Source organism: Bufo bufo, chromosome 2, assembly GCF_905171765.1.
Source record: "Bufo bufo chromosome 2, aBufBuf1.1, whole genome shotgun sequence".
Lineage (NCBI taxonomy): Eukaryota > Metazoa > Chordata > Amphibia > Anura > Bufonidae > Bufo > Bufo bufo.
In genome coordinates, this window is record NC_053390.1 from 41,672,414 (window position 1) to 41,682,820 (window position 10,407).

General features: G+C 43.4%; 1 protein-coding gene across 1 annotated transcript in view; it reads left to right on the top strand.

Annotated features, from left to right (window-relative positions):
- The window catches only part of AGXT2 (alanine--glyoxylate aminotransferase 2), a 47,911-nt gene extending 42,471 nt beyond the window's left edge, over positions 1-5,440 (top strand). The window contains exons 12-14 of the mRNA XM_040420988.1: positions 473-622; positions 1,101-1,199; positions 5,145-5,440. Coding sequence (XP_040276922.1) covers positions 473-622; positions 1,101-1,199; positions 5,145-5,252 — 357 coding nt within the window. The 3' untranslated portion in view covers positions 5,253-5,440. The remainder of the gene's footprint in view (positions 1-472; positions 623-1,100; positions 1,200-5,144) is intronic.
- The last annotated feature ends 4,967 nt before the right edge of the window (positions 5,441-10,407 follow it).

Sequence of the window (10,407 nt, forward strand, 5' to 3'; positions counted from 1 at the left end):
TGTACTTAATGTAGTACTTTAAAGGTAGTACTTGCAGCTAATGAATTAGGCCAGCTAATGAGTCTGTCTTTATATATACACACACTCCTTCACAAGCTCCTCCCCCAGCAACAAATGTAACACCTTAGTGAGCTAGGCTCATTAGCAAACGCACAATAGCAAACACCTGACCAAATTCCTTACCTCTTCTCAAGCAATGGTCAGCAAAAAAAAACACAGATGAGCCAGTTGCAAACTCCAAGCCAATCTCTTGCAGTATCTCTTCAATCTCTTCAGTCTCCTGCAATATCTCTTCACTGTACTTAATGTACATCCCTTCAAGGACCCCAAAAGAAAAGTACAGGACCACCAGTCATATCTAAAGAAGTTGCCCATCTGTCATTCTCTACGAGCAGCTTTCAATACAATGACCGACACAGGACAAGTTTGTGTCACTGACGGTCTCCGGATGTTCTCCCACCCCTCTCTCTAGGTGATTGACGAAGACGGTCTACAGGACAACTGCAGGACGGTGGGGAGCCATTTCCTGCAGGAACTTTCCAAGCTTCGGGATAAGTTTGAAATTGTTGGAGACGTTCGTGGGAAAGGACTGATGATCGGGGTGGAGCTGGTGACTGATAAGGTGAGCACGATGGAGGACAGAATCTATCTTCTGGGGATCGGTGAGAACATGCGAGCAGAAGCTTAGCAGGTCATATTCTACTTCGCTCCCTTTTAGTGCAGGAGTTTTGCGTTGCTTCCATCTTGTAAGATTACCAATTAAAATTAAAGGGATCATCCACTTTGGACAATGACTTTTTGTTAGACGCCTCCCCCAACACTAAGGAGATCACAGGTTGTCCTTCAGCTGAGATCTCCAGCAATCAGCTGTAATCTGAGTGCTCAGTTTCCCTGCAGCGCCACCATAGGTGAAATGAAGCATTACACTTTTGAAATCAATGGGTTGTATGTGTAAGGCAGGGGCCCTCCAGAGAGTAACTGCAATGGCTAACAGATTAGGGTCCAGCATGTCACCCCCACCCCAATTTTTTAGTAATGGGTTTTTAAACCAGGCCATCCCTTTAACCATTTCATGAAATTACTTATTTTTACTTCTTCAGAAAACACGGCGACCACTCCCTGCAGAAGAGCTGAACATTATATGGGAGTACTGCAGAGAAAACGGGGTGCTGGTCGGAAAAGGAGGACTTTACAGTAATGTAAGTTTGGCTTTAGGGTAGGGTTAAACCTCACTTATATCTACAGGTCAGGATGCATAATGACAGCATCAACAATGCCATTCAAGTTCCCACCCACAAACAGTGCCCCCAGTATTTGTCTGCCAAGTGCCCCTTCATAAACTGTTCATTTTATGTCTTTATATGGGTCAGCGCTCAGTTCTTGGAAAGTCCAAATCCCCTGTTTCCTACACAGAATTATATGATTAAATTCCACCTGTCCTCATCAGCCACCAGGGGGAGCTCACTGTATACATAACTCTACAGCTCCCATTTAAGCCAATAGGAGTAATAATGTATAAGCATTAAGTTCCCCCTAGTGGTGAGTGTAGGAAATTTCTGCCTGCTCTAGCAGGAGTCTGAGAAATCTCCCCCAATTTAATAAACTCCTAGCCTAGACACTAAGGTATTTGGGAATCATTTACAAAACTTGTATGCCAACCGGCATACAAAAAGTTGCAAGATTTGTGACTTTTGGAGGCCTCCACCTCTTAATGAATTGGCCGCATGTTACCCCAGAGGCCTTTTTTTATTTTATTAAGACTGGTGTGTGAAACGCCCGTTTTTAGTAAATAACCCCCTTTGGCTTCAAAATGGTTACAGCTCCCTTCTATGTGATTTGTGGGCAGAGCTTATGGAGGTATGCCCACTAGTGTGCCAGTCCTCTGATCATTCTCAATAACGTGCACACAATTTCCCAGGGCATGCTGCAAACAGAGAGGAGCTGGACTGTCCGCCTCACCTATTGTGAATGATGGATCCAGTGTTATTGAATATCTAATATATAAAGTGGTGTGTATGTATGTAATGTATGTATGTTCACTAAAGGAATCCGCACCGTCACATTTACAATCACGAAATCTGGCACACAGGTACATCAGGTGTCCAGGAAGGTTTTAGACCAGGTCTCATCTCTCTAGGACGTACCGTTCCTGAGATATTCCCAAAAAAATGAATTAGCCAATAGAATCCTGGTCACATGACCCTTATCGGCCAATAGAAGCCCGCAAGCCCTTAGTCTCCACATACACTCAGTTTTACACCAGGTTTCCATAACAACCGAGCCATTTTTCTTCACTGCTGTAGGTCAAGCTTTAAGGGGGCAGGGCACTGTGGATGACACTTAAGGGAGCGGAGTACTGCAGAGGTCAAAGTTAAGGGGGCATGTAGGGTGGCCATTCAGTCCACAGACTGACTTAAAAACCCCTCCCCTGGGTATTGCTAAGTCACGCCCCAACCTATTAGGCCACGCCCCCTCCCACTCCACTGCCGATGGGGATTCCCTTGTATTATCCCTAGGTCCGGCCGAGATTCCGCGCCTGCGCACTGCTTCGCCGGGCCAGGGCATGCACACTGCAATGCCCATTTTGGGTACGGGGTCAACTCAACTAGTGCGCATGCGCCAGCCGGCGAAGCAGTGCTTAGGCGCGGGATCTCGGCCGGATCTAGGGATGATACAAGGGAATAGGAGGGCGGGCAAAGGAAGAGGCTGGGGGAGGAGTAACGGTTAAAAAAAGCAGAGCAGCCTGGGCACCTACACACTGAACACCACCCCTGGGCACCTACACACTGAACACCACCCCTGGGCACTTACACACTGAACGCCGCCCCTGGGCACTAGCGAGTGCTCATTTGCATATGAAATAAACGTTGTTTTTCCTGCTTCTGGATGTCTAAAGAATATAACAAAGGTACCATTAGATTCATGTATAGGTGTGCTACAGCGCCATGTAAGTGCTGTATATGGTCATATAGTGGTGACAGAATCCCTTTAAGGGAGCGGAGGACTGTGGCAGTCACTGTTAAAGGGGTAGTCGCTGTGGAGGTCAGGAATGGTGGAGGTCACAGTTAAGGGGACTGTAACCTATGGTCAGTGTTAAGGGGCAGGTGCTGTAGAGGTCACTGTTAAGGGGGCGGGCCCCTGTGGAGGTCATTATCCAGACGGTGGGGTGATGTGGAACTCACTGTTAAAGGGGCAGGCTACTGTGAAGGTCAAAGTTAAGGGGTTGGCTGCTGTGGAGGTCCCATTGTAAGGAGGCGGGGCACTTTGGGGCGGGTCAGTGTTAAGGGGTGGGGGGCTGTGGAGGTCACTTAAGGGGGCGGTGTACTGTAGTCGTCACTGTTATAGGGGGATAGATAAAATATACCCGTGCAAAGTCGGGTCCTTCTGCTAATATATATATATATATATATATATATATATATATATATATATATATATACACTGCGTGCAGAATTATTAGGCAAATGAGTATTTTGACCACATCATCCTCTTTATGCATGTTGTCTTACTCCAAGCTGTATAGGCTCGAAAGCCTACTACCAATTAAGCATATTAGTTGATGTGCATCTCTGTAATGAGAAGGGGTGTGGTCTAATGACATCAACACCCTATATCAGGTGTGCATAATTATTAGGCAACTTCCTTTCCTTTGGCAAAATGGGTCAAAAGAAGGACTTGACAGGCTCAGAAAAGTCAAAAATAGTGAGATATCTTGCAGAGGGATGCAGCACTCTTAAAATTGCAAAGCTTCTGAAGCGTGATCATCGAACAATCAAGCGTTTCAATCAAAATAGTCAACAGGGTCGCAAGAAGAGTGTGGAAAAACCAAGGCGCAAAATAACTGCCCATGAACTGAGAAAAGTCAAGCGTGCAGCTGCCAAGATGCCACTTGCCACCAGTTTGGCCATATTTCAGAGCTGCAACATCACTGGAGTGCCCAAAAGCACAAGGTGTGCAATACTCAGAGACATGGCCAAGGTAAGAAAAGCTGAAAGACGACCACCACTGAACAAGACGCACAAGCTGAAACGTCAAGACTGGGCCAAGAAATATCTCAAGACTGATTTTTCTAAGGTTTTATGGACTGATGAAATGAGAGTGAGTCTTGATGGGCCAGATGGATGGGCCCGTGGCTGGATTGGTAAAGGGCAGAGAGCTCCAGTCCGACTCAGACTCCAGCAAGGTGGAGGTGGAGTACTGGTTTGGGCTGGTATCATCAAAGATGAGCTTGTGGGGCCTTTTCGGGTTGAGGATGGAGTCAAGCTCAACTCCCAGTCCTACTGCCAGTTTCTGGAAGACACCTTCTTCAAGCAGTGGTACAGGAAGAAGTCTGCATCCTTCAAGAAAAACATGATTTTCATGCAGGACAATGCTCCATCACACGCGTCCAAGTACTCCACAGTGTGGCTGGCAAGAAAGGGTATAAAAGAAGAAAATCTAATGACATGGCCTCCTTGTTCCCCTGATCTGAACCCCATTGAGAACCTGTGGTCCATCATCAAATGTGAGATTTACAAGGAGGGAAAACAGTACACCTCTCTGAACAGTGTCTGGGAGGCTGTGGTTGCTGCTGCACGCAATGTTGATGGTGAACAGATCAAAACACTGACAGAATCCATGGATGGCAGGCTTTTGAGTGTCCTTGCAAAGAAAGGTGGCTATATTGGTCACTGATTTGTTTTTGTTTTGTTTTTGAATGTCAGAAATGTATATTTGTGAATGTTGAGATGTTATATTGGTTTCACTGGTAAAAATAAATAATTGAAATGGGTATATATTTGTTTTTTGTTAAGTTGCCTAATAATTATGCACAGTAATAGTCACCTGCACACACAGATATCCCCCTAAAATAGCTAAAACTAAAACCAAACTAAAAACTACTTCCAAAAATATTCAGCTTTGATATTAATGAGTTTTTTGGGTTCATTGAGAACATGGTTGTTGTTCAATAATAAAATTAATCCTCAAAAATACAACTTGCCTAATAATTCTGCACTCCCTGTATAAGTGTGTTATCTGTGATTGTAATCCTGCCTGTGTGAATAATGAGATGACGTGATCTCTTCAGAACAGGAAGTGTCAACCTATTGTGAGGCTCTGTGGTCAGTCAAAACTATATATATATATTTTACTTCTCTCAACAGAGTTTCCGTATCAAGCCTCCAATGTGTATCAGGAAGGAAGACGCAGATTTTGCGGTGGCGGTGTTAGAGGCAGCATTAACTAAATACCTGGACGGAGCAGCCAGATGAAACTATAGACGCCACAGCTGTACCGTACTGACCACAGGAGGAAAATGACAAATTTCAATGGATTTGGATAATAAACAGGACTACTGTGTAAAGTGACGCCGTCCGCTCCGCGTCAGGAGGACCAGCCGCCTCATTATATAATTACTCTGTAATTGTGCCAAAATAAATGTTATATTATTATGCCTTTCCAGATACACAGTGATGTTTTTGAAGATGGTGTGAATGGCACCCATTTTTTATTTAAAGGCTAAGGCCACCTGTTGGGGGCAATTTTTTTTTAATGATTGCATTCTACTCATTTTGGGCTAAAAATCATTTAATTCAATTAGTCTTCATTAAAAATTTCCAGCAGTTCTTGAACTACCTACCGTACAGTGGTTAAACGAGAGCACCTACAGACTGTCAGTTTCGATTGAGTCCCGTCATCCAGCAGACCCTCCTGCTCGGTCTGTAGGCCTATTCTTTGAACTCCTGCCACACTGATAAGAATATGGCTTAAATAAGTGTTTATGAGCCTCAGGAAATCAGAGTTAAGGGATGAACATGAGCCGTCAAATGATGGGATTCAATGTAAACATAGAACCCTCCTGCTCTGCAAAAACACAGATAACATCATTGTGGCTGAAAATTTTTAATAAAGGCCAATTGAAAAAAAATTATTTCAAGCCCAAAATAAGTAAAAAGCAATAATAGTTAAAAAAATAATAATAATAATTGCACCCAAAAGGTGTTCATAGCCTTTAAGGGCATGTGCCTTTTGGTGCACTCATCTGCAGTGTTCATTGGCCCTCATGTACTAATAAAGGCTAGAGAGTACAGTAGTAACGCATCTAATTTACTACAAAGCGCACGTCTCACGTGAATTTGGCGCACTCAGCTTTCTATCCTTCTTTGCCTGCTATGCAACAAATAGATTTGCGCCATAAATTTACGTAATTTTCCCATACTCCAGTTCCATTAGTCCTATACTAAGTCTCCCGGGAGACCACATCCACTTTTGTCCTCCTTCCATGCCAAAAAGTGAGAACGGCGGCAAATCATGGCAGAAATTCGGTCCGTGTTTCGATTGCGACCTTTTAAGTTAATTTTTCACCGCAAATTGGAGACAAAAAAAAAAAGGGGGCATTCTCATTATGAAGAAGGGGAACTCGTGAAGCCTCCCTTACTCTCACTGGAGTTGCTGCAGGATAATGACTAAATTGTGAATGAACTTGAATAGCTATTATACAGGGTGGGCCATTTATATGGATACACCTTAATAAAATGGGAATGGTTGGTGATATTAACTTCCTGTTTGTGGCACATTAGTATATGTGAGGGGGGAAACTTTTCAAGATGGGTGGTGACCATGGCGGCCATTTTGAATCCAACTTTTGTTTTTTCAATAGGAAGAGGGTCATGTGACACATCAAACTTATTGGGAATTTCACAATAAAAACAATGGTGTGCTTGGTTTTAACGTAACTTTATTCTTTCATGAGTTATTTACAAGTTTCTGACCACTTATAAAATGTGTTCAATGTGCTGCCCATTGTGTTGGATTGTCAATGCAACCCTCTTCTCCCACTCTTCACACACTGATAGCAACACCGCAGGAGAAATGCTAGCACAGGCTTCCAGTATCCGTAGTTTCAGGTGCTGCACATCTCATATCATCTGAAGGCAATCGTCTATGCTGTGAAGATACGAGATGTGCAGCACCTGAAACTACGGATACTGGAAGCCTGTGCTAGCATTTCTCCTGCGGTGTTGCTATCAGTGTGTGAAGAGTGGGAGAAGAGGGTTGCATTAACAATCCAACACAATGGGCAGCACATTGAACACATTTTATAAGTGGTCAGAAACTTGTAAATAACTCATGAAAGAATAAAGTTACGTTAAAACCCAGCACACCATTGTTTTTATTGTGAAATTCCCAATAAGTTTGATGTGCAACATGACCCTCTTCCTATTGAAAAAACAAAAGTTGGATTCAAAATGGCCACCATGGTCACCACCCATCTTGAAAAGTTTCCCCCCTCACATATACTAATGTGCTACAAACAGGAAGTTAATATCACCAACCATTCCCATTTTATTAAGGTGTATCCATATAAATGGCCCACCCTGTACAACTACTACTCCCAACATGCTCTGACAAACAGTGGGAACTAGAGAAGCAGCACTGTCTTAGGGTACGCTCACACATTCGCTTAAACTACTGCAAAAAAAATAATAATACAAAAATCCATTACCGTAGCTTTTACTGCAATTTCATTTAGGGCTTGTTTTTGTTTTTTTTAAAAGACAGCGCCACTCGTAGCGGGACGAGTCAATGGAGTGATAAAACAGAAAACCGCCTCACTTTTAGGCCTCATGCACACAAACGTATTTTGTTTCCGTGTCTGTTTTTTTTTTGCGGATATGATGAGGGCCCAGTTATTTCAATGGGTCCGCAAAAAATGCGGACAGCACACTGTGTGCTATCCGCATCTGTATGTCCGTTCCGTAGCCCCGCAAAAAAAATAAAATAAAAATATTATATAATATATATATATATATATATATATATATATATATATAACACGTCCTATTCTTGTCTGTTTTTGGCATTGTTACAATGGATCCGCAAAAAATTAAAATGGCATACGGATGTCATCCGTTTATTTTTTGCGGACCGCAAAACACATACGGTCGTGTGCATGTAGCCTTAGCCACATTGCCATGAACTGCAATCAATGACTAATAAGAACAAAGCAAAGTTAATTGTGGTATTAAAATAATTTATTTTCAGCTGTACAAGTTGGGAACCGGTGAGTAACTGCAGAAATGCGGGACGGCGGGGGTCGTAGGTCACCAGAAACGCCATGGATTCCATACAATCCGCAGCAGCTACTCCTAGGAATAGTTACATCTCAATCCTAGGGTCAAGAAGCCATGAACTTTCTCCTGCCATCAAAAACCGCTGGATGATCCCTCCATAGGACATAATCCTCAAGATTTCTGACAAGCAGATGTAGCAGAGCTGAGTGTGTCATTCTACCAGTACATGTAGATGTTTTATACAAAAGGGGTATTCCAATAACATGTTCTCTCCTATCCACAGAATAGGGGATAACTGTTAGATGGGTGGGGGTCTGACTAACAAGAACGGGGGTCCTATGTCTGCCTGGGTGAATCAAACATAAGCATATGTATTGCGGCTCCGTTCTTCTCTATAGGACTGGCGATTACACGGCTTCATTCATACAAGGAACAGGGTCCCCCGTTTTCATGATCCTTGGGGGTCAGACTCCCACCCCTCCAACAGTTATCCCCTATCTAGTATGGGATAACTTGTTGCAACCAAAATATCCATTTAATCCTGATATGATGAGAAATTACACAGCTCTAATCGTGTTTCAATTTCTTACTATTTTCAAAATCTTTGCTTGCTGGGCAGAAAAAACATCTCCTGCTGGTTTGTTACAATGTATCAGTCTGGAGTCCAGGCTGTTGAGCTCACAGAGCATTGTCTAGACTGGATACAACTGTACTAGTTTGTTACAATGTATCAGTCTGGAGTCCGGGCTGTTGAGCTCACAGAACATTGTCTAGACTGGATACAACTGTACTAGTTTGTTACAATGTATCAGTCTGGAGTCCGGGCTGTTTAGCTCACAGAGCATTGTCTAGACTGGATACAACTCTGCTAGTTTGTTACAATGTATCAGTCTGGAGTCCGGGCTGTTTAGCTCACAGAGCATTGTCTAGACTGGATACAACTGTGCTAGTTTGTTACAATGTATCAGTCTGGAGTCCGGGCTGTTTAGCTCACAGAGCATTGTCTAGACTGGATACAACTCTGCTAGTTTGTTACAATGTATCAGTCTGGAGTCCGGGCTGTTTAGCTCACAGAGCATTGCCTAGACGGGATATGATTAAAGCACATGCTGATGTAAATATCAATAATCACAGGATTTTAACCTCTGGAGATAAAGAAGACTTGCTTTCATTCACCGACAGCAAGCAGAGATTGAATTGCATAACTTTGATCAACCTACTACAGGGAGAACCCAGACAAGCGTCGGCGGGGGTCCCTGCAGTCGGCCTCTGAATGATCTATATACAATCTATATTCAAATTTGCATTGTTGTGCCCCCTTCCTCCAGTATGTACAGATCAGCCCTGCTGCATTGTATAGACACACAACTTTTAAGTTATTGCCGCCATATGGTGCTCCACGGGAGAACAGATCCACAATACGGCATCATACGGATTTATATGGGGCAGATTTATTACTGCTGGATAAAATAAGAGCAGAGAGGCAGAAGCTGCACCGATTTTATCTGGTGGGTACACATTGTATGATAAATTTGGTGCTGCTCACTAGAGGTCTTGAAACTTCCTGACACCACAGCAATAATTTACGCACTCATTAAACTTGGCACGCTAATGACTGTGTGACGTCCGGGCCGACGTCATCACATTCACTCCAGAGATCTGCTGTCTGCCTGGTTTCTTCCTGCTCCCTGGATATGCGTTGTGAAGCTGGGAGCACTTTTCTCCTGGTGCACCGATGAAGAAGGGGAATGCACAGGCCTGAAACTTCAGGAGGAGGATTATAGCCCAATGGTATAACTGCTCTCTGAAGCAGACCCGTCCAGATCGCTAGTCGGGTAAATCCATAACAATTACCCTACAGCCAAATGATGCCGTTTTGAAAGTCAAAACCAGGAGTGAATTCATAAAAGAGGAGAAGCTGTATCTATCCTTAATATTTTATCTCCTTTTATGATGAAACCAGAACGTGTGGCCGTACCCAATCACGTTTTCTACATAACAGCATGCCTATGACGTCAGTTACATTGGTATTATCCTCCAGAGCTGCACTCACTATTCTGCTGGTGCAGTCACTGTGTACATACATTACATTACTTATCCTGTACTGATGCTCAGTTACATCCTGTATTATCCTCCAGAGCTGCACTCACTATTCTGCTGGTGCAGTCACTGTGTACATACATTACTTATCCTGTACTGATCCTCAGTTACATCCTGTATTATACTCCAGAGCTGCACTCACTATTCTGCTGGTGCAGTCACTGTGTACATACATTACATTACTTATCCTGTACTGATCCTGAGTTACATCCTGTATTATACTCCAGAGCGGCACTCACTATTCTGCTGGTGC